The sequence below is a fragment of the Anopheles moucheti genome, chromosome 3, assembly GCF_943734755.1.
Source record: "Anopheles moucheti chromosome 3, idAnoMoucSN_F20_07, whole genome shotgun sequence".
Lineage (NCBI taxonomy): Eukaryota > Metazoa > Arthropoda > Insecta > Diptera > Culicidae > Anopheles > Anopheles moucheti.
The window spans coordinates 56,851,517-56,876,033 of NC_069141.1; the positions used below are offsets into that span (position 1 = coordinate 56,851,517).

At 45.0% G+C, this 24,517-nt stretch overlaps 6 protein-coding genes across 9 annotated transcripts; 4 read left to right on the plus strand and 2 right to left on the minus strand.

Moving 5' to 3' along the window:
• Positions 1-1,385: 1,385 nt before the first annotated feature.
• Positions 1,386-2,633, minus strand: LOC128303989 (SURF1-like protein). The gene is made up of 4 exons (XM_053041100.1): positions 2,375-2,633; positions 2,178-2,299; positions 1,900-2,094; positions 1,386-1,793 (listed from the first exon to the last, which is right to left on the minus strand). Exons 1-4 carry the CDS (start codon positions 2,576-2,578, stop codon positions 1,415-1,417), a joined length of 900 nt encoding a protein of 299 aa, XP_052897060.1. The 5' UTR covers positions 2,579-2,633; the 3' UTR covers positions 1,386-1,414.
• Positions 2,634-4,543: 1,910 nt separating this feature from the next.
• On the minus strand, positions 4,544-17,640 carry LOC128302935 (UDP-glucose 6-dehydrogenase). Of its 2 annotated transcripts, XM_053039787.1 has the most exons (4): positions 17,441-17,640; positions 11,921-12,669; positions 4,949-6,052; positions 4,544-4,789 (listed from the first exon to the last, which is right to left on the minus strand). In XM_053039787.1, the coding sequence occupies exons 2-4, from the start codon at positions 12,077-12,079 to the stop codon at positions 4,544-4,546; spliced, it is 1,509 nt and encodes a 502-aa protein (XP_052895747.1). In that variant the 5' UTR covers positions 12,080-12,669; positions 17,441-17,640. The 2 variants fall into 2 exon arrangements, with proteins under 2 accessions (XP_052895747.1, XP_052895746.1); XM_053039786.1 differs by having other exon boundaries at positions 4,544-6,052.
• A 387-nt stretch (positions 17,641-18,027) lies between these two features.
• On the plus strand, positions 18,028-19,198 carry LOC128304183 (probable deoxyhypusine synthase). The gene is made up of 2 exons (XM_053041343.1): positions 18,028-18,253; positions 18,314-19,198. The coding sequence occupies exons 1-2, from the start codon at positions 18,056-18,058 to the stop codon at positions 19,196-19,198; spliced, it is 1,083 nt and encodes a 360-aa protein (XP_052897303.1). The 5' UTR covers positions 18,028-18,055.
• A 325-nt stretch (positions 19,199-19,523) lies between these two features.
• LOC128301621 (trafficking protein particle complex subunit 2-like protein) lies at positions 19,524-24,382 on the plus strand. Of its 3 annotated transcripts, XM_053038196.1 has the most exons (3): positions 19,524-19,654; positions 23,199-24,005; positions 24,066-24,382. In XM_053038196.1, the coding sequence occupies exons 2-3, from the start codon at positions 23,214-23,216 to the stop codon at positions 24,234-24,236; spliced, it is 963 nt and encodes a 320-aa protein (XP_052894156.1). In that variant the 5' UTR covers positions 19,524-19,654; positions 23,199-23,213; the 3' UTR covers positions 24,237-24,382. The 3 variants fall into 3 exon arrangements, with proteins under 3 accessions (XP_052894156.1, XP_052894155.1, XP_052894157.1); XM_053038195.1 differs by having other exon boundaries at positions 23,199-24,382; XM_053038197.1 differs by lacking the exons at positions 23,199-24,005; positions 24,066-24,382 and adding an exon at positions 20,210-20,726 and having other exon boundaries at positions 19,557-19,654.
• Positions 20,961-22,389, plus strand: LOC128301620 (retinol dehydrogenase 14-like). Its single transcript, XM_053038194.1, has 2 exons — positions 20,961-21,779; positions 21,861-22,389. Exons 1-2 carry the CDS (start codon positions 20,961-20,963, stop codon positions 22,065-22,067), a joined length of 1,026 nt encoding a protein of 341 aa, XP_052894154.1. The 3' UTR covers positions 22,068-22,389.
• Positions 22,501-23,042, plus strand: LOC128301622 (uncharacterized). The gene is made up of 2 exons (XM_053038198.1): positions 22,501-22,510; positions 22,574-23,042. Exons 1-2 carry the CDS (start codon positions 22,501-22,503, stop codon positions 22,837-22,839), a joined length of 276 nt encoding a protein of 91 aa, XP_052894158.1. The 3' UTR covers positions 22,840-23,042.
• Positions 24,383-24,517: the final 135 nt, after the last annotated feature.

Sequence of the window (24,517 nt, forward strand, 5' to 3'; positions counted from 1 at the left end):
GTTTAAACGAAACGACTCTACGAACACGATCGATGGCAGTGTGTAATTACTATCAGCGGTCTGGTTAAGAAAAACGATTACGTTAATGATTAAAGCATCCCCTGGCGCAAGGAAATCCCCAGTCGCCGGCATTGGTAAAAAGTGTAACTAATACATTCGGCTCGATTAATTAGCAGTCATAGAGAAAAAACCAAAACAAATGCTTGAGTGTAAGAAGTTTTTTTTTCGTTTGTTCAAATGAAGCCATTTTTATAATAGATAGATAGATTCCACTATCTTATTCTTTTGCTAATGTTTTTCTAGTTCGTCGCACGATCTTTCAATATGTTAGACTTTCCTTTTACTTATAATTTTAATAATTAAGGTTAGGGATTATTTTCTTTAATTTTATATTCTCTTAGTTTATATTGTTCTTTCTTTATTATTTTTGCACATTTTAGCTCCCGTAAATGAGTTGAAGATAATTTTAAAACACGGCAATTATTGTGTGTAGATTGGTGGTAACGATCGTTCGATCGGATAATGTGGGCACGGTGGTGTTAACAACACAAAACTGGAATACATAAAACAAAATCTATAAACCGTCATTCTAATGTAAAGATAACAAACTAAAAAGGGAAACAAATGAAAACGAAAGAGAAAGAGAGAGAAAGTACGCAGAATGCTAAAACAAACAAACAAAAAAAGATAAATAGAAGGAAAGGGAGTAGATTTTATCAGTTATTCGTCATTTAGAAAGGAATTATTTAAATGAACCTTATCGATAGACCTTAAGAATTTATGCAAAGTAAATGTTGCAAAACGAGTAGACGGCAAGGGAGAGAGTGAGTGAGTGAGTGAAGGAGTTAAAGAGATAGAGAGAAGAAAAAAAGAAATAAAAAAAGTTAAAAAGAATAATTTGCTGGTGTTTTGTTTTCTTCTGTCTTATTTATAGATTTTTTCCCACTAGTGAAATGAATCACAAGAAAAGTGCGGTTGAAATTAGTGTTGCACATACTGAATCTGTTGAGAAGAGTAAGGGTAGAAGAGAAAAGGCTAACGAATCTGCAAATGTTAACCATTCCTTAAAGATTAATTAGAACAGTTTTTTCTATCATCTGTAATATTTTACTTGTATAGAAATTCTTTTTACTGAATGTACAACATTAACTAAATGCGTAAAATCATGGTTCGTTGGAGATCATCCTTGGAAGCTTTCAAGATGTATGTGAATCTATGAAGAGTTTTCATTAATGTTTAAGGATTCTTTTTGGGGATTAGAAGAAAGATTCAGATTTTTGAATCGCGATGAATCCGTTTCATCCAACATTAGTCAGAATTGTTTGTTGAAGTAACTGAAAATAATGAGCATTAATGATGAGATGCACAAGATGGTTGGAAAAGTTTTGTAATATTCTATTTTATTGCAGTTCGTTTAAAACGATTTGCCTCGAACGATCTGTCGGAACCATAGCCAGGTGGTGAAGCCGGACAAGCTGAACCACGTCACTATGTACGACAGGTGTTCATTTCGAAGCGTTACCCGTGTCTGACCGCCAACCGGCCCGAGTGGGACCGTCGATGATACCGTCGCGTCGAGATAGTACGGTTCCGCACCGCTTATTGCGGCCATCTTTTCCACGTCCCTGTACATGAAGATGGCACCGCGCTGTTTGGGCGTGAACTGTGGTCGGTTCTCCGGCAGCCGTACGACACCCTGCAGCTCAACCGTACCGGTCACTTGACCTTCACGTCGTGTTTCCGGTTCGAGGTATCGTTTCGGTACCCAGCCACGGTTGATTAGGATTTTATCGCTAGAAAACAAGGTAAGGAAATTAAAATTATGCATTGAAGGTTATTCAGTAACGTGAGAAGAAACAAGAGAATATCAGGTTTTAAAAACAATATTCCCAATCTTACTCTCGTCCTTCGAGCTTGAACGGTGTGATTACGAGGAAGCCAATCGATGCTTCTTTCTGTGAGAAAAGACCACCGGTTGTGTGGCTATCACCGTGCTGTATGCAGGCTCGTGGTCCTAAATGCAGCTCCCGATCGTGCAGGAACTGTCCGCGAACCGTCACCGTTTGGTACTCCATCTCATTTAGATCGGCAAGACTGTACGGCAGCGTGTGTGGGAAAACGAAATAGAGAACCGGCTAAGTATCCTTCATTGCCGCTCCGTAGCTTTTACTACTTACTCGTCGGGAATAGGTACCGGTGCCATATGGATTTTACGCTCCAGCTCGCTTATTAAACCTTCCTTCCATTGCTTACGATAAACTTGCCAGCAACCGAGCCCGAACGTTGTTGCGGGGATAATCTATTCGAAAAGGTCAATTAAAGCAGTTAAATTGCGGTGTTTCAAAAACAGGCTGATAGTTGTCGGTAAACGTACCAAAAGACCCCAACCGAACGGGGTGATGCTTTTATTGTGGTCCGTAGCAGTGGGTCTTAACTTTGGCGGTGGTGTAATGCGTGGTTTCGTACGGGTGTGTATCGAACGCGGTACCGAGTGCAATTTGCTGTGATTGTTCACTGCACTTCCGATGCGACACCTTGCCGCAGGTAATATGTGCGTAGAAAACAGTGTTTTTATCATGACTTTTTTTTCTTTTGCTAATAACTTATTCACTTTACACAACTATTGCACAATCGAAACCGGTGAGCGCGAGTAGGGCTGGCAAGCAAAGATGTGATGTTTATGTTTTGATCCGTTTGACAGCTGAGTGAGAAGCGGTGAGAAATTGGTGAGAAATATCCCTTGAGCAGGTGAGCGGTTATCCTTCTCACGGGGTAATTTTTGCAATAATGGGGTAAATATTAATGGCGGTAAATTTAAACGATTCGCACGCTGCTATTTACCGGAGTTTTGTTACCGTTTTTCTCAATTTGCGAGTACTATTTGCGCTGCAGTAGCTTGGTATTTGGTACTTGGTTCGTTATATCATCGTAGTGGGTTTGAATCATTTATTTTAATAGTATATTCTCACAATGGATGCAGTGTGATGCACTTTCACATCTTTCCCGTTTCGTACATTACGTTACTATCTAATCGAAGTGCGTTGCTGTTCGTAATGATGCGAACCTGCACCTGGAATATGATCGAACACCTTCGAAAAACAATGTCAATGGGTCTGTAGTTTTTAATTTGCTGTTTCAAACAATTACATCTGTTTCGGTTTTCACCAAACATTGATTGGACAGTTTGGTGGTTGCGTTATATTGCACGATTGTTATCCGGATACTGTCTCAAAACACTGTCCCCACTTGATGCACCAATTCATTTTCCCTCTCGTTAACATTATACTCTAGCAAACACACGCGTATCTCGAGTATCATCCAAATCCTCACGCAACCAATTGCCTGAACGAGAGGAACGAGGATATGTGGCTGGGGGTGATGGAGGTGGTGGTGCTCGTTGGTTCACTTATGACAAATCGATCGATACTGTGGCTGTGTGCTGTGTTGTGCTGTGCTGTGCTTACGATAGAAAATACTACACGTTCTTAGCAAATATCGTCTTCTCTATGTTCTATGGGATTTCGTACAAAAGTAAACAAATGCAAAAATACTACAGCAAAAAGCGCCTCTGCGGTTAGTAGATAATAGTAGTAATGGTAGTAGTAACACGTCCGTTTATCGCTGCATACGTTCGAACGTATGCTACTCGATCGTCTTACTTATCCTAGTGTTCACACTAATCGTAGTGAATATCTTTCGCGTACTCCTCTCCGTCTACTGGAGCTAGATAGAAGCGCACGCAGGAAAAGGGTGGGAAGGACACATTCACAATTGGGAAAAGGAAGCTACTTGAGTATAGATTCGTTTCGATTAGGCAATCCGGGCCGTGTTGAGGGTAAGCCATAATTCCTAACCCAAACAACACACTTCCCTGTTCGCCTGTGTCTGTGATGTTACACTCCTATCAATTACCGTCTTCTCATACAATCATCTTAAGCCTAACCCTACGCAGGAAGCGAAGAAAGATATGAGGAGAACAATCGTCAGAGGATAGAGCCCCGCGAGAAAAGCAGTACACCATTGCAGGCTGAGACCCGTAAAACCCGCGCCAATCCGCTCAGTAGTAATACTTTCTATCTTCCGGTGGTATCGTAATGTTATCGTCACCGGATGTGCTGCCGCCGGGTGTGCTTCGCGTGCGACTGCGTGGCCGTTGCCCCAACAAGCTTTCCACCGTGGACGTGACACCGCCGAGGATGGCATCGCTTTGCACGCTGGTGCGCACGGTACGTACGATGCGGCAACCGATCTGAAAGCGATGCGGTGTCGGTGGTGGCGCTGGCGGTGGTGTCGAACATCGTTCCGTGCGAGACGATCGATCATCGTTGCTGGTGGTGGTGTTGGCGGGTGGTTTCGTCGACGCACCGGTACAGTCCATGCGCAGGAAGCACTGCCACCAGCCAGCAGCAGCATCAAATGCTATCCGACGCTGGTGCGCTTGCTGTTGCCGGTGCACGTCGCCACTGTTGTCACGGTCCGGGTCCGGGTCTACGGGTGAAGCGATGTCACTAGCGGCACTACTATCTACGAGGCAACAGAGCTACTAGGCCTGCGCACTCGGACCGTCGCCGTTCGCCGCCAGCGGTCCGTAGCTGCCGTGCCCGTTGGTCAGATGGCTCGGGAAGGGCCGCACGGTTGGGTCGTGGTGCTGCTGCTGCAACAGCCGCTTCCCGATCGTCTGCACGTGGAACCCGATCTGCTGGAGCCGTTCGTGTGGCAGAATCTTACGCCCATCGAAGATGTACGCCGGCTTCATCATCGACGCGTAGATACGCTCGTAGTTGAGACTCTGCGGGAAGAAAGCAAAAGGGACAACGGGTACAGTATTAGAAACGACCGGGCACCTTGGTTCGTGGTGTGACGAAGGATGGTGGGGCGGAAGGTGATGGTAGGGGTGGTCCGTGCCGGTCGGCTTCGACGCGTGGTGTCGGTGACATTGATGACATACGACAAACTCATCCCATTCGGTGCACACGACGAGAGCATGCGTGCCCCGGACCGCATCGTACGGATCGGCGAAGATCTGTACGGCGCGCTTCACGTGTTCCGGGCTCTCGGTAACCTTCGGGTGCGTCAGGTCGGCGATGATCTGCTCCGGTTCCACCTTCGGATCGTAGATGTTGAGCTGGGCGCCCTCGTCGAGCAGCGTCCGGCAAACGGTGATCGCGGGCGTTTCCCGTGTGTCTCCCGTGTTTTTCTTGAACGCAAAGCCCAGTATCGAGATGCGCTTGTCGGTGACCGTGTTGAACAAACACTCGATGATCTTCTGCGAGAAGCGCGTCTTCTGGTAGTCGTTCATGTCGATCACCTGCTGCCAGTAGGCGGCCACCTCCGGCAGGTTAAGGCCCTCGCAGATGTACACAAGGTTGAGGATGTCCTTCTGGAAGCAGCTACCCCCGAATCCGACCGATGCCTGCAGAAATTTTGGCCCAATGCGAGAATCCAATCCAACGGCCCGTGCAACCTCGGACACGTCGGCACCGGTTGCCTCGCACACCGCGGACAGTGAGTTGATCGAGGAAATGCGTTGCGCGAGGAATGCATTCGCCGCCAGTTTGGACAGTTCCGAGCTCCAGGTGTTGGTCGTAATGATGTTCTTCTTCGGGATCCAGTGTTCGTACACCCAGCAAAGCTTTTCGATAGCCGCCTGCCCCTCGGGTGTTTGTTCTCCCCCGATCAGCACACGATCGGGCTTGAGCAGATCCTCCACCGCCGTTCCCTCGGCGAGAAACTCGGGATTCGATAGGATGTCATACTTCACGCCCGGTTTGTGGTTTGCTTTGAGGATGTGCATAATGCTTTCGGCTGCCCGCACCGGTACCGTACTTTTCTCCACCACGATCTTACTGTTCTGGGACATTTCGGCGATCATACGGGCACAGCCCTCGACGTACTTTAGATCCGCCGCCCGGCCTCGCCCATTACCGTACGTTTTGGTGGGCGTGTTGACGGAGATGAAGATGAGTTCCGCCTCCTGGATCGCTTTCTCGATGTCGGTGGAGAAAAACAGGTTACGGTTGCGGCACTGCCGGACCACTTCGTCTAGACCGGGCTGTAAAGGTAAAGCAGGAAAAATGTCGAAGGTATATATCAGTAAACAGTTCGTAATTTTCGTTCATTTTGTTCAAAAAAGGATTCACTGTAATCTCACACTGCAGATAAAGTCTGAAATTGCAAGCAATAAAGCTCAGAAAAGCAAAATTGTATCAGTAGATAATGAATGCTTAAAGACCATCAAAAGATCGAACTACAAAGTTCATTTAATCTATCGAAGATCACAAAGCCTTGGGAAGTGTTGCGCTATTTTGACATCATTCGGGTACGTTAATCGGTTCTCATTCTCGGATATCTCGGATAAGATAGACACTATTGAATGTCTGTGACGAAGTGTGAAGCGTACATCCAACTGAAATCCGAGACTCAGAACTCAGAACTGGATTGAAGGAAGAAACATCCACCTCCAACTTGTTTGATTTAGATTCTGACCTTGAGCTTCATATTCCTACGATCTAGACAGGAAAAGTAGTATATACCGCACACTAATATGACAGGTAGATCACTACGGGCTCGAGTCTTCTACTCAAGTTCCTCTATGCACTCCTATTATCGCCGATGTTGGCTGACTTCATCTCAATTTGGTTCTACTGACTATCATCTATATCTTCTCTATACCCCTGCGTGATCTAAAGACTTCTGACCGCTGACCGTGTCGTCCGGTGTCATTTTTCAGACATACTCCGCCCATCAGCGCCAGAATTTTCTGATTCGTCACTCAGTAGTGAGATCATTGTACGGTTCAAATAGGTTTTTAAATGTTGCAGCTTCTCGGTCCATTAACAAATCTCGTGCTAAACTAAAATTTCGTGTTGAATGTGAAAGATGTCTGGAGACCAGTTTCATGTTGTTTAACAAAGCCATGGGAAGTGTAATTTGTAATAGGCGAGAGTATCTTCAGTAAAAGACTTGGGAGATCCAGTGTGACTGGATGAGACACTCTCATTTAACATGTTTACAGATATAGTCAAGTCCAACAAATCCTGCTGGACTCCTGACAAAAATCTTGACAAAGTCCTGGAAATCCTGGACCAAAAGTCTTGGAAATCCTGACAAAAGTCTGCTTTTTAGACTTTCCTCCGAATTCAGACGACCCTCTCTGCCTGGAAGGGGATTTAGTTTGTTGCTGGGTTCGATCAACGCTGGACTGCATCGCCGTTGTCTGGCCTTTCGTTGCTGAAGCGAAGATTCGTCTATTCCTCGATTCCTGGCAGGTTATCAACTGACTCCCCTATCGTATCCTGATCTCTGTCCACTTCTTGGATTAGACTGAACTGAAAGGTTCGACCGTTCAACGTAAACCCAAAGAGTGATACAGAGATAACTGTTCCTGTGCGCAATGCATTAATTACGTCACATCAATAAAGGATACTATTTGACTAGAAAGGATCGTAGAAGTTTATGGTGTTCAGCTCTCAAAAAAGAGAGCATAATTGCAGATGATTGACAACAATTATCGTTATATCTACTATACTGCAGCACTTAACATCTCCCCCGCGGGATGTGGGTTCAATTCTCGACTAGATCATGTTCCCCGTAAACATGACTGTCCATTAGAGAGATTAGGCAGATGCAAAACTAATAACCGCTAGGAAGCCACGTAGAAGGAATAAATAGAACCTGATCATACCACTTTATCGCTCGTTGCTGAAAGCAAAGATGATAAAGTACAACCTGCTGCCATCCTTGCACTTGTGGCATTTGCAAGCGTACGCCTACCTTGATGCATATCTTGATCGGGTGCGTCCAGGGTACCACAATGCACAAACGCTGGATAGCACACACAAAGCCTCCGGCACAAAGTGAGTCATTGTTCAATGCTTATTTTGAGGTCGATGATACATAATTTACCGATCGCGTGGTGGTGACGCGTACCTTTGCACGGTGTTGTTGATCGTGACGTCGCCTTACACATTGAGCGAACGTGTGAAAATCTCAAAACACACATATGCACACTTTCATGGTTTGAATCCCTAATCATTTCATGGGAATCTGATCATGAAGAGTGACAGCAGAGAGGGACCTGCAATTCTTGCGACGATCGACGATCTACTTGTTATTCAGAACCGTGTACGATGATCGAGATGGGGCAGATTTAAATGTTTGTAGAACACAATATTACCGACTGCACTTGTTGGGCATTATGTACAAACCGAACTTTTGCGACTGAAAATCAGCGATAAATTTCCCTTCAAAAGTCGCTAGATGATTGCTGTAAAAACTGCACAATACTCACAGTCAAGAACAGCGAATCCATCCACCATCAAACGCTAAGCTAAACACGTTTCCCTACACATAAGCAGGGCCGGGTTCCCGAGTTTTGGATGATGTAACGTCCGCGGCGTACGGCCGACCGTTTGGCGGCGATGCGCGCACAGTCTTGCGCCCATTCCATTCCATCCGGTCCAGTTCCAAAACCTTTGCTTCATCCCCATCTCGAACGTCGTCGTCGTCGGTGGTAGTGGATTTTAAAAAGTTATGAAACAGTCACTTTGGCAATGAGAGGTCTCTCCATCACGATCACCATCGAAGTAATCTCAATAGTGCGAGTTAGGTTTTTGTTTTATATTATTGTTTCCTTCCATCTTTCCCCGCAGGGGAACCCAAAACTATCACAAAACGAAACCACCGACCCAACGGAGGGTTCTGTCAGCAGGAGCCAAGGTTTGTTGCCTGGGGCTACTGTGTAGAGAGCGGTCGCCGGAGGGCACTTTGGCTAAGGACCGCCTATAAATAGTCTCACGTCTTCCACCACGGCAACGAGATTTGAAGCTAATCTAAATAATGTTGTAATGGTCATTAGCTGCGGCTATCATGCAAAGCTTATCTGCTGAATGTAATTAAACTATGCCACAAAAACATGACCTCCGCGGGGCAATTTGTCTGTTGTGAATTTGTTGAACAACATAATTGAAAACTGATTCGTTTATGCTTTTGCCAACTCGGCCCCCCCGCGAACGGAACAACGGCAGAAACCGGTACAAAGTAACGAAGAAAGAAGTACACATAAAAAAAAACACGGACTATAATTGCACGATGATGGACGGTCTCTGTGCGGTTTTGTTGTCCCTTTTTTTATGCGCTTACAATTCGCTTGTGGAATGCAACCGGACCGGAGCAGACGACAAACATATGTTCGTGGCAGATGTAGACGGCATGAGAATGAATAATGCCGAATGCACAATTAAAATGAAACAACCGAAGAAGTCTCGCGGCGAACAACGGACGTGCAGCAGACATCGCAGCTTATCGCCGCACTTGCGAGTGCTTTTTTAGTGGAATTTTAGTTTAAAGCTAAACATTTCTGTGCAGAACAGCTTGAGATGTAGATGATTGTACCGGATGCTGTACACTCGGTAAATTTCAAAAGAATCATTCAAATTCTGAGACAATTATCAAACGGCTCGTGGGTGAATACTAAGGAGTTTCTAAAGGTATTTAAATATGTAACGCATTTGCTAGTGAGTTTCACAATATTCAGTTCGTATGGAAGATTCAAGAGCTTGCAGAGCTATTTTCATGGATTTTTAATTGATTTATCGATCTCCAAATGATTGATCGCCAAATACTAGAAGATTCATTCGGTTTTAAAGTTTCATTCTGATGTACTTATCAGGCGCTACTACCGCTTCGCAGTCTTCAACGCTATCACTACATCTCAATTTAAGCCTACCACGCCTCCATGAGGACGACCTAAAAGCTCTTTACGGGTTATTCTAATGACGGTCGTTCGGGGTTATTCTAATGACATGTCCAGCCCAATTAAGCCTGACGAGTCTAATCCACTTTCCGATAGTGATTTCATCGTAGGCTGACTACGCAGCTTAGAGAGTTTCGTATGTTTTGGCGTATGTGAGTACCGGAACTACAAAGTTTTAGGGAGGCAGTCACCTATCTGTACCTCATCCCTGCGTAGGTTAGTATTTGTTGGCAGGGCCGCTGGTGGTACCACCATAAATGTAGCTTTTGCCTCTTTTATCTTCAACCCGAGGTTTTCCACTGGCTGTTCAATCCTTTGACAAGCATCCGGTATGTAGGAAAGCCTTAAATCCCGACCATCCCGAGTGATGTAAGAACCGGAACAACATCCCAACACTAGTTGATATGTTTTTGCTAAACAAATGTTCGAAATGTACTCAATGTTTTTTATTCGAAACGAACGACAAGAGGCCGTATTGCTATACTCAAAATTATTAGCAAATGAATTTCCCTTTGCAAGTATTGTTTAAGTCATTTTTCTGGCTTGTAAAATATCTGTTGTGTGTGACATTTGCTTTCCAGGTTTAATTCTCATATCGATTTTATCATCCTGTCTGCGTGCACAAGTTAGAAATTGGAAGAACAGCATTTATAATGATTCTCCCGTCTGCCTAAGAGGGTTATCACGGGTGATAAAAATCACAGGGAACGAAATTCGATATTCAGCGAGCGGATATGCTTCCAAGCTCATACATACAGCTACTCAATTTTCTTTACGCTATCCCTATCTACCGTTTTGTTTTGCATCATACTTCCGTGAAGAATGAGCAAGAAACAAACCGGACAACGGTTACAATCGGGCAAGCCCACTCTTCAAACATAGGACCCCGCGATAAGATCGTTTCATTTGCCGCTTTGGAGGAAAATAGTCGTGAAAAGGGTTTTAGTTTTGCGCCACGCAACACAGAGACAGACTGTGGGATAATGCGTTGGTTTATTTATACAGATGTGATGCGCGCGGTTGCTTATCGCGCGCAAGAACATAGGGCTCTGTTTCGGTTCGACGAGAATTCTTGGAAGGATATTGGACAAACAGTTCGAAGAAGAGAAGATGCAGTGCATCATATGTAAACACATATTTTGCGAGAAACAATTATCCGGGAAACAAAAAAACACTTGCGCGCGTGTTCTTTGCGTGTGTGTGAATTACCGTAAGTTAGCCAGTCAGTATTTAAACACGCAATATTCTGCAGGCCTTTTCCTCATGTCCTCAATAAATTCCTCCTCCTCAAGTTCGAAACGAAAGTTCACTAACAATTATCGATCATTCAAATAACGATCAGATATTAACAAAATGCAACTTTCCCAAATCTAATATGATTAACATTCATAAAATTTTTCCGCTTTTTTCGGAGATCCTACGAATTGCTCTTATTTTGTCCCATACTGTTACATTATAGCATTTGAGCAACGTTATCAAACCAATTCTCCAATACGCATATCTTGTGACATGATGATAGCTGCGATCACGTTCCAATAACAGCAAACCGTTTTGACTTTATGATGTAAAATCCATCCCAAAACAATATCGCCTTAACGTGTGGCTTCACAATTTCTAATCCTACATAATAGCACTGGCGACATAGCGCGTCGTCCTCCGTCATTCATTCGTGCGCGAAATCGCATAAGCATAAATTACGCATTATGCCGTATCCGTTATGATTTTCCTCCTCCGGTTTTTTTCCCCCGCGGCGTTTCGTTTGCAAACGTTTAAACATATCACGCGAGTGGGAACACAAAAATGGTTCGAACAAATTCGGCAAACGTGCACGCCTTATTTTACCGGTTGATCTTCTGTTTTATTTGGATTTTCGCTACGGCTCATGAATAGCGGCAGCAGTTCGACCACAGGCAGTGGTGCTTTTGGAAGAATCGACCTTAACCGACTTATGAAAATTTGGCGCTTCTTTGCCCCATTTCGATAAAAACCCCGAGTGCCGACCCAGGGCCACCAATGATGAACTTGGTAATCACGCACCCCGAACGGGTTTTGTGTTTCGGGTGTCGTAACCCGCCAACCCTGCTGGTTGATATCTACAATAATAAAAACCAAACAAAAGAAAAAAACAACAGCGCCATACAAGCATCTTCGCACATTGTTTCTCACCTCGTATATTGGCAGCTTGTCCGAGTTCCATTGGGCTATCCGTTCGGTGCTACGATCGACGACCGTTATCTGAATATCCGGGCATTTGAGTGCCATCACGCTGCACGTAGGCCCTCCCACGTATCCGGCACCGATACAGCAAATTTTCGAAATTACCATCGTGATTGGGGTTTCGTTCACTACGGACGTTCTTGACCACCCACAGGCACCCAGGCACGGAAACACACAATATTCGATCGATCGTTATCACTAACCGCTTGCCACTAACTGTTACACACGATATGATTGCAAATCACCACCACCATTCAGTATCGGCTGCTGAGCTGTACTACTTGCATACAGGAGGAACCACGTGGCGTGACCGCTCACTCCTTCCACGCGCAAGACGAAGCGCACCGAGGACAGGAGGTTTGACTGACGCGCGTATCGCTCAAACGTGGAAACCGATCGAAATGTGCATCCAATCACGCCGAATGCTTGTCCACGACTGGCGACGACAGCGCTGGTGATGATGATGATGATGATGCTGCTGCTGCCACTGCTGGTTAATGCTGATGTCGACAAGCGTGCGTCGGGTGTACGACCATTCCCCACTATTTCGATGCCTGGATATGCTCGGTGATGCTGCTGCTGCTGCCACTGCTGATGCTGGCAAACAACGAATTGCTTCTACGTGTCCAAAGGATGGACGGGAACCAGGCGGGGGTGGTGGTGGAGGAGAGGTCGAAGGGGTAGGTCTTAGGACCGGGCTGGAAGTAAGCAAAATAAACGAACGGTTAAAAGAGAACGGTTGGAAACAAAGGCCCTCCATAATAGGAGGAATGTGTGTTTGTGTCGTAAAGATCTGTAGAAAGAGCGTAAAGCATTTTTTACTGTCTGTATTGGGAGCTGTTAAATTCAAATACGCTTCAAATTAGTTTCAAAACAACTCTTAAAAATGTCTTCAAAAGCGTACCCAATCTTAACAAAGCAAATCGGTTTCATACTCGGAGTAATGAGTAATAACCCTCCCGACAATTTGAGAGAGAATCCCATACAAAATTTTCGCTGTATTCTCGCCTTATTCTGGCTTTATTGGGAGAAACAGAATAAGGCCAAATGAACAAGGCGTGAGAGACGTCATTCATCCCGTGGTTCATTTTTCTGCTTCATTTTTCGGATGGTTTAATGATGCGCACAATGATTACAACACATTCGCAGATTTTTTTTTATATTTTCACAAATGTTATATTTATCACTTTTTATTTTAATTCACTGATATTACACGCACACATAAATTTCACCTTAATTAATTAAACACTTTTTTCGCCATACCGCGAAGTCTACTCGAGGCCTACTTTGTTGGCCTTTGTTGTTTTGGTGATGATTTTTTCCTCCAGGTTTTCGTGAAAATATCGAGACAAAACTGTAATTTAAAACAAAATTAATGAAAAGCGAGTACTCCTTTAGCGTGTTACACAAATTTACTTACTTTTTATGAAGATTTAACACAAAATGTCTTCATTTTATCGATGGCTTCACCTCGTACATCCCTCACTCCCGGAAGATGACACACAACTGAACACACTCGGCGGTGACACCAAATGTGTGTGTGTAGCGAGAAGAGGAAGAACGAGCATTTTTTACTCACGGAGTAACAAAGGCGGCATGCTAAATGAGTTACTTTGCCGGGAGGGAAGGTGCATTAAATGAATGAGTTCATTAAATCTCACTACAGTGTGAAGTCGTTCACATTCAGGATAACTCTTTCACTATTTAACTCACTCGAATCATTCATGAGTTATACAACAACTCATCAGTGAATTAGTTTGAGATTTCATTCTTGAGATCAGTGACACAGTGACTAGCGATTCATGAATGAAGTAACTCGCAAGTGAGTTGTTACTCTCAAACTAACTGTCTCATAAAACGTTCAACTCACGAATGATTCAATATGCCTGTGAGTGAGTTGTTAGTCGCCATAGAACAATTAAGGAGGAGATACGAGCATTCAAACACTTGCAAAAGGGCATTTTTGGATTGGAAGACACCACAAAAATAAACCATCGAAATCTAAAACTGTAGACATATTTTGAAAGAAGATATTTAATTCTCGTACATGGCGTAATGCTTTTCTAATATTTTTTAATTGCTGGCCCAATACGGCTAGCAATACGGCCTGGCCGTCCCAGAATAAATAAAAAAAAATTGCTGGCCCAATGGCAGACGTTTAAAATTGAATAAGCTTTTTTGAGCTGAACATTTTGTAACCTTTTACTTATAAAACAAACATTAGGAAAACATTTTTCACATCAGTTGGTTGATAGATCTCCACAATTATAGGTCTCAAGGGTGCCAAATTGTAAAATGTTGGTTTAAAACGTTGAGAATAGCGATGATGACTCTTTGGGTAAATTTGGTGTTCAATTTGGTACTTCTAATTGAGGTTTTTATTGAAAGTTACTTTATTCCCAAAACGTTAAGCTTCTATAGGTCATAATTTTTTCAAAAATCCTTTTTTTAATCTCCATGAATAAGTTAAAGAGCTCTCCTTCCTTCCATCTCACTCACTTCAATGCAATTCCCTTAAGTCTCTACTTCTTCTCCGTAGTGACGTTCTTCCATTAAAAAAGTTATCCTCGTCAACCTGCTTTCGAGTGGTGATATGACGGTCGTGGTGACCTTCCTCATTAGTGGAGCTTTCGTTGGTAAAATTCGTGGTGTTTACCATCCGCACTAACGCTTTCGCAGGCCAACCCTTCAACGGATCCCCATTTGGCCATTATGCAATGGCATTTGGAACCGGGTAACGAAGATACACGTACAGCATCGTACGTGTCGTGTGTGTGTGTTGCCGGTTATGCCTTCAAGCCATAAAACTTTGCAGGTAAATAGAAAGTTTTTTTCTTCTTAAACTCATCTCAACAAAACAAAACCAGAAAAGCACGTGCCTAATGTGCGTGTCACGTTGATGATGAATGCTACCTTACCCTCCCTTTCCATGCAATAAATGTTCCGAATTGGATCGTACGACTTCTCACCTCGGTCCGGGGATGCCAATAAGTGTTAGATGGCGTAAAGATAACCCGCACCCCTAAAGCGCGACCCAATAATAATACTTTACGGTCTTGTCGTCAGTCGTCAGGTGGGATTCACAAAACCACAATCGATGGTATCATTGCGTGATAATTGGTGTTTGATTGTCCAATTTAACTTTCTGAACACTTTCAACTTTTAATTGCCTTACCCTCAACATATTGCGCTAAGCATAACCAAAGCATCTAAGGGAAGCGGGTGAAGTCTTTATAAAACTATCAAACAACATCAAACCAAAACACAATCGAAAATTAAACAACCACATCAACACAAACTTTGCAGCATTTCGGTGTACCGGTTGCTGTGGCCGTTCAGATGTTGTTATGGTCAGGATTCAGATTCGTGGTACCACATTAAAATGCAATAGTACCATGCTCATCCATAATTCACACATCTGATGAAGCGGTGGCTTAGTGACTGAGAGGAGTGGTCATGGTATTTTTTGAAAAATATCACACATAAGCATAAGCGCGCCCATATGCTTCCGACCGGGACTGGGTCAGTGCGGAGTGTTTGGGTGGGTGCTGAATAAACCCAACACAGCGGGAGGAGTTATTATTTTCGTTTACCGATTGCATAAGTTGCACAAACTGTTGAAGCACCGGACCGGGCTGGCTCTGTGTGTCTGTGGATAGGTGTTTCGTTTTCCAGCCCAAAACAGCTACCACTTCTGCCTGGTTCGGTAGATGGATGGCAGCGAAAATCACATGCCCAAAAGTTTGGTAGAAGCTTTCATTATTAGGGACAGTGCCTTTGTTTCAATCGGTAAAAGCTCTCCGGTCGGTCCGGAACACCGAAGACAGTGATAGGATTATTTTTAGCATCATTTCGTGAATTATTTCGACAAATTTGGCGCATTTTCGTGATCGATGATATAATGATGATGGAGCGTTGTCTTTGCTGTGTGTAAAGTCTGCATCAAAATCTTCAACACGATTGGATGGCGTGAGGTGCGCGATGAATGATCATGTAAAGCGAAGGAGCTCCTGTTGTAATACCCAACGATACAGATTTGACCTGCAAATAATAGAATTATGTTGAGACAACGGAGTTATTCTAATTAACGTATTCCTGCTTCCAAGGTCCCTATATAAAGCATGAATAGGGAAATACGTCATGGTTCCAACCTTCTGCTGCTCGTTGGCATAAATGCTGTGTTATGCTAACCATCACTCGGTCATTAAAATGAACAAAAACGAGCATGTTTCAAGACGGCAGAAGCATAACAAAAAGTGATTTAAACCGCCAAGGCCACCGTCTGGTACGGTGGGTGAGGGAGACAGTTCAAGGATCGAATCCCGTAAATTTGAACACCGTTTCCGTTCAGCTACAACGCAAAGGAGAAATCATAAACGTAACCACGATGTTACAGAGCGGAAGAAGAGTTATTGCAACGGCAACGCGGTGCGTTTCTCAAGGCCACCAGTTCAAGAACATCTTGAACCCAACGCAGAAGGGTAGTGTGTAAAGGGGGTGCCCGGACAAGGTAATAAGGCAGATGGCTCGCCGTAGTACTAGTACCAGTATACGATCGATTCACTCTTGATTGGAACGTGAGGGGCTCGTTTCTCGTTCTGCAATCAGTAGAGGAAAACTGACATGAAAAACCCGTTCGCATAACGAATTGAGACGGGTGTGGGATCGGTACGACGATTCCCGCCCCCCGGACTGCAAAGCTGAACTCTCCTATATACTCTATACGCTGTATTGCATGTGCAACTACCCCTGCTGTCCCGTTGCATTCGTTTGGGACCGGGGTGTCCGTCCGGTGCAATTCGACCTTCGCGAGCGAAATCGTGCCACTCGGCGGCAATTGTCTAACCAGTACAAACAAGCGACTATGTACATGGCGCACCTAACTCGGGGGTGGTTCGTTATTTTTGGGGTCTCTTCCCCAAACACACGAGTCGTCGTAGCGAGTGGCCTTGTCCCACACGAGAATGACCGTCAATTGCTGAACCACTGTACATATTGCATCGGTCAGCACTACTGCAGTATGCTTGCATCGGAAGCGGGTGGCATTCGATCCGGGTGATGTCGTGCGGGTGCTGCTATGGTGACGGATAATTCCGTTTCTTTAATTTCCTGCTTTCCACTTCCCTCCTTTTGGATGGCTTCGTCCAGCAGTGGGAATAGTTTATCAGCTATTTACGCTACCGCATTACCGACTAACCAGCACTCACTATCTCCAACGTGCCATAGCAACCGTGCAGCCGAGTATACTAGTCGGAATAGATTCTATCCCGGGGAATTTTACTTGCTTTCGGTATCCAACGCAGTGTGGCAAAGTAGATCTCGATATCTAATTCTTTAAGTAGGTCGCACCTTGACTACCTCCAAGCTATATTCACTACGAATTTTATGGAACAGAGTTTGTTCAAGATGAATACCCATTCGGATTTTCCCATTTTCTTAGTCACGCCGCCTGCAAAATGGTCTGTTTACCTTTGCTATGGACTGCGTTCTTACTGCTTCACCATCGCCATTGGACGTGATTTCATTGTAGGAAAAACAAAAAATCACAACACTAGAAAAGAATAAACACGAAACACACGGAAAAACACGGGAAACCGAACCGAACCGAACCGGAACTCGCGATTACTTACGAATAAAATTCGAAACCCGCACCAGATCCGCACAGTACCGCGTTTGTTTAGACCGAGAGAGAGAAACCATTTTTTTGTGTGCGTGTGTTCGCCTGACGTTTCACTGACGTTTGTCAGCTGACTTTGGCAGTTTGAAAAGAGCTACAACCTGAGGGCGCTTTTGTTTAGCTGAGAATTGTATGAAATTGATAAGAAAGGTGTGAGTTAAGTAGTTTTTAATTTACCGCAATTCGTGCAAAGTTATATTTACAAGATTTTGCTTCTAAAAGGAAAGGTTTTTTGGCAAAGAATTCTTGTTTTGTCTTCATACAATTCGAATTTGAGTTTGACATTTGTCCGCTGCATACGGAATGCGTCCGACGATGCAGAATCGATGTAAACAAATCAAGTGCAAAATAGAAACACATGTGGTGGTTTGAACGGGTTGATACGGACCGGATATTCAAGCAAAGAGATGGAAAAATGCGAAGAACCGAGTGTGGCTAAAGAGGCGGTTTTGCAGGAAAGTTCCAAGTTACCAGAAAACACTCCAAAAATCCGTGGCTACGATTGGAACGAAGGCTACAGCTATGAGAAATTATTCAGCTCGTACGTACACAGCGGTTTTCAGGCGACGAATCTTGGGAAGGCGATTGAAGAAGTGAACAAAATGGTACGGCAAATATGGTTCCTAACGATTAGATGAATTCTAATTCTATGTAGTGCATTGTAGATTGCTGCACGACAAGTGCCATTGGCGGAGGACAAATTAGACACGTACGAAGAGGATGAATTCATAAAGCGGAAAAAGAGCTGTACCATATTCCTTGGATATACCTCCAATATGGTGTCGGCCGGAGTGCGTGAAACGATTCGCTTTCTGGTGCAGCACCATATGGTGGACTGTATCGTAACGACGGCGGGAGGCGTTGAGGAAGATTTAATCAAATGTCTGGCCCCCACGTACCTCGGTTCGTTCGAGATGGTGGGCCGTGAATTGCGCGAACGTGGTATCAACCGAATTGGTAATCTTCTCGTACCGAATGAAAACTACTGCAAGTTTGAGAATTGGGTCATACCGATCCTTGACGAAATGCTACAGGAGCAGAAGAGCTTGGGCACGCTTTGGACACCATCGAAAGTGATCGCAAGGTTGGGTGAAAAAATTAACGATGAATCATCGATTTATTACTGGGCGGCTAAAAATCGCATTCCCGTGTTCAGTCCCGCCCTAACCGATGGAAGTCTGGGCGATATGATGTACTTCCACTCGTTTCGTAATCCGGGACTGGTGGTAGACATTGTGTCGGATTTACGGCGGCTCAACACGATGGCCGTGAAGGCGGTTCAATCGGGCATCATCATTGTTGGGGGTGGTGTCATCAAGCATCACATTTGCAACGCGAACCTGATGCGTAATGGGGCCGATTTTTCCGTGTTCATCAACACGGCATCGGAGTACGATGGGAGTGATAGCGGGGCACGACCGGATGAGGCCGTGTCGTGGGGTAAAATTAAAAAGGATGCTACACCGGTGAAGGTATACGCGGAAGCTAGTCTGGTGTTCCCGATACTGGTCGGGGAAACGTTTGTGAAGGATCATTATCGGAAAAAATAAAGATAATTTGTTACAAAACAATCGGACGGGTTTTTGTTACGATTTAAACTCATTCACGTACAATTCAACATATTATGTGGGACCAGATTTGCTCTTCGGCGTAAATTCTTGTTAAATAATGTGTTGAAATAGAAAGGAGCGATAATTAAACCACATTGCAATCAAAATAAATGCATATCCACGTGCAGTAAGCGCCTTGCTCAATTCAAATATTTATTTCTTATGATTGGTGTAGAATTTTCACTGGGGCTCAGTCGACTGACATTTCTCCGAAAACCCGAAGTCGCCCGTTTTGCCGAAATTTGACAATCAAACTGTGCCGTAAACAAAGGTGCGTGACTTCCGAAAGCAGTGAAAACAAAAGCAAACTAGCTCAGCGAAGGAATTACGGTGCATTTTCACGGGAAAATATATCCATATTTCCATTTAACAACATTCCGATCAACGTTATACAAGGTAAGGTTTCGTTAGTGAAGTATAAGCAGTAGGTAACGATCTGTCCGAGTGGTTAAAGATGTAGTACCCTCTTGAATATGCTCCGAGTCTGGGCGTCACTATGTAGCTTTTGTTGACCTTTTCAGTTGTGAAAGCAAATCAATATGATGTTAATCGAAAATTAGCATAATTCAAAGGAGTGGAATGGTCGAATCAATTCATTTCGATGTACAAACCCCCCTTGCGCATCATCCTTTTAGACTAGGGCGTAACACCACGTAGACAAAATCACCCATGCATGAGAGCCACACAACCCACTCTTTCTCGTTGGGGATGATTGTGAAATAGAACCCACCCACTGCCGGACAGCAGATTTTTCTTCACGACTGCTTTGCACATACACATTCCAACCGACCACCCTTTTGCAACATCCAATATTGCCCCGTTTACCGCCGTTCAATCTCTTGGCATACTAAACTATGATGGAAAAACGATCTTTTTTTTTTTTTGCTCTCTTTTGGCCTGCTCCTCTGCCATCCGCCACGCGGTGTGCCATATACCGGGATACAACCGAAGATGTGTGCCTGTGTGGCGATCATCGGCAAGGATAACGCCCCGTTGTACATCGCGACCGCGAACGTGGATAAGGAGATCGCGTTGCAGTACCAGGTCCACGCTTCGCTGGACGTAATCGATGAACGGTGCGCCACCAACCAGAAGGCTGCGGCCGATGGTCGAGAGCTATATCTCGGTACGCTCATATCGACCGAACAGTACAAGATCTACGGTTATGTTACGAACACCAAGATCAAATTTCTGATCGTGATCGACGCTAGCAGTACGTCGTCATTCCGGGAGAACGAGGTGCGGGCAATGTTCCGCAACCTACACAATCTCTACACGGATGCGGTTTGCAATCCATTCTACACGCCGGGCGAACCGCTAACGTCGGCTAGCTTCGACCGTGCAGTGCGTGGAATAATAAGCGCTAATTAGTGGTAGGGCAATTAACTAATGAGCAATGAAAATGTATTAATTTGTTCAATGCAAGTTTTAAATTTAACTTTACGAATAAATGAACCTTATGTATTAGTAGGCAAATCAATGCAGAAACTCATGCTAATTGTTTGCACAACAAGACGTGATTACAATATCCTCAAAATGTAAACAAAATAATCACCATGAACAGCTGGGGGAATGGCTGTTTCGGCGCGAAACCCTCATATCATCCACAAGATTGTGATTTTACCTTTCACTCTAGAACGGCGTCTTATCACAGCGAATCACAAAACCCGTGGTTCACACCACTCATCATCACCCGTCCAGCATGCCATTCTTCCCGTCGGAAGGGACCCTACCGTTGGCGAGTGCTGGGGCCGCCACCGGACTGCTCGGTTCGATCGTACTGCTGCGATTGTACAAGCTGCGCAAATGGGGCTGGGTTAAGTCAAACTTTTCACTCGAGGGCAAAACATTCGTCATTACCGGTGCGAATACCGGGCTCGGCTATGAAACAACGAAAGCGCTCGTTCGCCGGCAGGCAACAATCGTAATGGCGTGCCGTAATCTGACCAAGGCTAATGAAGCGATCGGAAAAATACGCTCCGAGCTGGGCGGTACCATACCGGGCGCATTAATACCGATGGAACTGGATCTGGCATCGTTCCGGTCGATTAGACGCTTTGCCGGGGAGTTACAGCGTACCATGCCGCAGTTGTACTGTCTGGTGAACAATGCTGGATTGGCTGTGCGGAAACCAGAGTTTACGCGGGAAAACTATGAAGTTCACTTCGGCGTAAACCATCTCGGTCAGTTCCTGCTGGTGGATTTGCTCCGGGAGCAACTGCTCGAGCAAAGGACGCGCGTCGTCGTGGTCTCTTCGCGCATGCACGAGATCGAGGCAGAGATCGATTTCAAGCATCTGGGCCGTTGGGTTGAGTACGGGAGCCGGTTGAACCGGCTGTACAACAACTCGAAGCTGATGAACTTCTACTACGCCCGGGAGCTGTACAAACGGGGCTACAACGTGCACGTGCTGTGTCCGGGCCTGTGCCATACGGATTTCTTCCGGCATTACGACCCGAAGTGGTACCACTATCTGGTGTTTTCCCCTATCGTGTGGCTGTTGCTTCGATCCGGTGAACAGGTACACTGCAACACTGCACACGACCGGACGACCGTGTAGCTAATGAAAGCGCTTCCTTTTCCTATATCATCATCCATCCAGGGTGCCCAGAATATTATTTATGCGGCAACGGAAAGCGTTACCACCCCGGAGCGTAATCCACTGACGGGATACTTCGTTTCGAACGTGAAGATGCGCCATTCAAAGTTTCACTTCGACGAGGAAACGTCCGTCCGGTTGTGGGAGGAGAGTGTTCGTGCGATTGCGGAATCGGAAGCTAAAAGCATAAAAGATGCACAAAGCACTTAGGAAGGAAATTTTATGACTTACGATAAGGGGTTTTAGGATAACATATTTTTACAAACAACTACTGTTACCTAGGGGTTTGGTCCTCCTCGTTGGCATATTGGATTCCTGTAATGGGTTGGTTCTTCTCTGGATCACTGAGATTAGTTGGCTTGGTATGTGTGCGGTGTGGTGTGGTGTGTTCCCTAAAGGATAAGATTATTTTCATAACAAATCCTTGTATATACTTTTCTGCATTAACACGCATGGGATGTACAAAGGGTTGCTATACCTGTGGGATTTAGAATTACGTCTGACATTAAGCTACTGTACCGTAACCTCTCTTACACTCACGAATGTAATATATCATCTTGCAGTGTCGTATAAATACCTTCCCGTACGTTCGTTGTGTGGTGCTAATGGTGCATTGTAGTTGATCGATTCTAACACCTCCAGCATGGCTAACAGTGCACCGAACGTAACAGACCGTCCGGAGGAGTACATCAATAATTCGGCCACCCAACGGCAAGCGTCGTCCGCGTTGGGATGGTTGCTACTGTACAGTACGGCAATGTTCACACTGCCGTTTGCGGCCTTCTACAGCACGCGGTACGCACTGACACACTATCTGCACATCGACGGTTTCCCAAACACCTGCGGTTCGGTCGTAGCGGCGGTACTGGTCGTGAACGTGATTATCCTGCTATACGCGCTGCGTGGCTATGAAGATGCGAAGGAAGACGACAATCCACCGGAAGAGATCGATCGAAAGGACGAGTCTAAAAAGAAGCAGTAGATGTTGTACTAGCAGACAAACGACTCAAACGATTCTCATCGCGGTGACGCTATTCCATGCACAGATACACTAATTCTAATACGTTGATACTGTTAAAATCTACTTTAAGGTCGAAACGATAGATGTACGCACGAAAGCGTTTGTGAATAGAATGGAATGTAATAAACTTACTCAACTGTACCTTACAGCTCTTCGAGGTTGTTCGATTCAGCTTCTTGTTCAGTTCGTTACCATCACCCTAGGCAACACTGATTCCATCCACCTGCTTGGATGCGCCATACAGTAATCGTTCAAAAACCCGATTGATCGCTTGCTAATGGCAATCGTCTCGATCTCTTCTTTTTCTCCTCCCAAAATAGCGTAACGCCTTCAACATGTCTGCCTCACTGCTTTACCTTCTCGTGCCCGTTGGTGTTGGGGCCAGTCTGTACGTTATTCGTAAGCTACGCGAATGGAAATGGGGCTGGGTACGGAACAACGCAACGCTACGGGGCAAAGTCTTTATCATAACTGGTGCCAACACTGGGCTTGGGTACGAGACGGCACTGGCACTTGCCGCCCGTCAGGCAACGATCATTATGGCTTGCCGGAGTATGGAGCGAGCAGGTGAAGCAATCCGTCGCATCCGTCAAAAGACGCCGGAAGGTGAGCTGATCCCGATCGAGCTCGATCTCGCATCGTTCGATTCGATCCGTGATTTTAGTGAAGCGATCAAGAGCCGCTACCCATCGTTCGACTGTCTGATCAACAATGCCGGGTTGGCCATGCAGACGCCGACCTACACGCAGGAAAACTACGAAATACATTACGGCGTGAACCATCTGGGCCACTTCCTGTTGGTGGATTTGCTGAAGGATAATATACGCGCGAATGCGGCTCGGATTGTGGTCGTGTCGTCGAAGATGCACGAGCGGGCAAAGATCGATTTTGACAGTCTTGGCAAATGGGTCGAACGTGGGCGTGGTGAACGGACCAACACGTTGTACAACAATTCCAAGCTGATGAACTTTTACTTTGCCCGCGAACTGTACAAGCAGGGTTACAACGTGCACGTGCTGTGTCCGGGCCTGTGCCATACCGATTTCTTCCGGAGCTACAATCCCAAATGGTACCATTACGTGCTGTTCTCACCGGTCGTGCTGCTGTTTTTACGTTCCGCACGTCAGGTAAGAGCGGACATTCTTACCTCCTATGCTCACGGTGTAATATGGTCTCTTTTGTTCCAGGGTGCACAAAACATTATCCACTGTGCAACGGACAATATTAACACGGAGGAAAGGAATCCAGTTACCGGATATTTTGTGACGAATGTCGAACAAACTAAATCCAAGATGAAGTTCGACGAGGAAACGTCCGAGCGGCTGTGGCGTGAGAGCTTCAAGGCACTGAACGTCTAAAGTGGGGTTTAATATCCCCTTTTGGACATCTTTTTTTTTAGGTTGTGGGAACTCTTGTCTCCAATGTCTGCTTATCTTCAGGATTAGAATACTCTTAGAATGTTACTTTTTACCGCATTTTCAACACGGGCAAGCGTTCAATAAATGCTGCAATTCAGGGTGAACATTCTTCCATTGTAATTTCCTAATTGTTGTTCATCATGTTTGCTTCATCAAACACTTTAGCAAACGACGGAAATGGATTGTTTTTTAAAATTTGTAATGATATATTTTTACTTCTT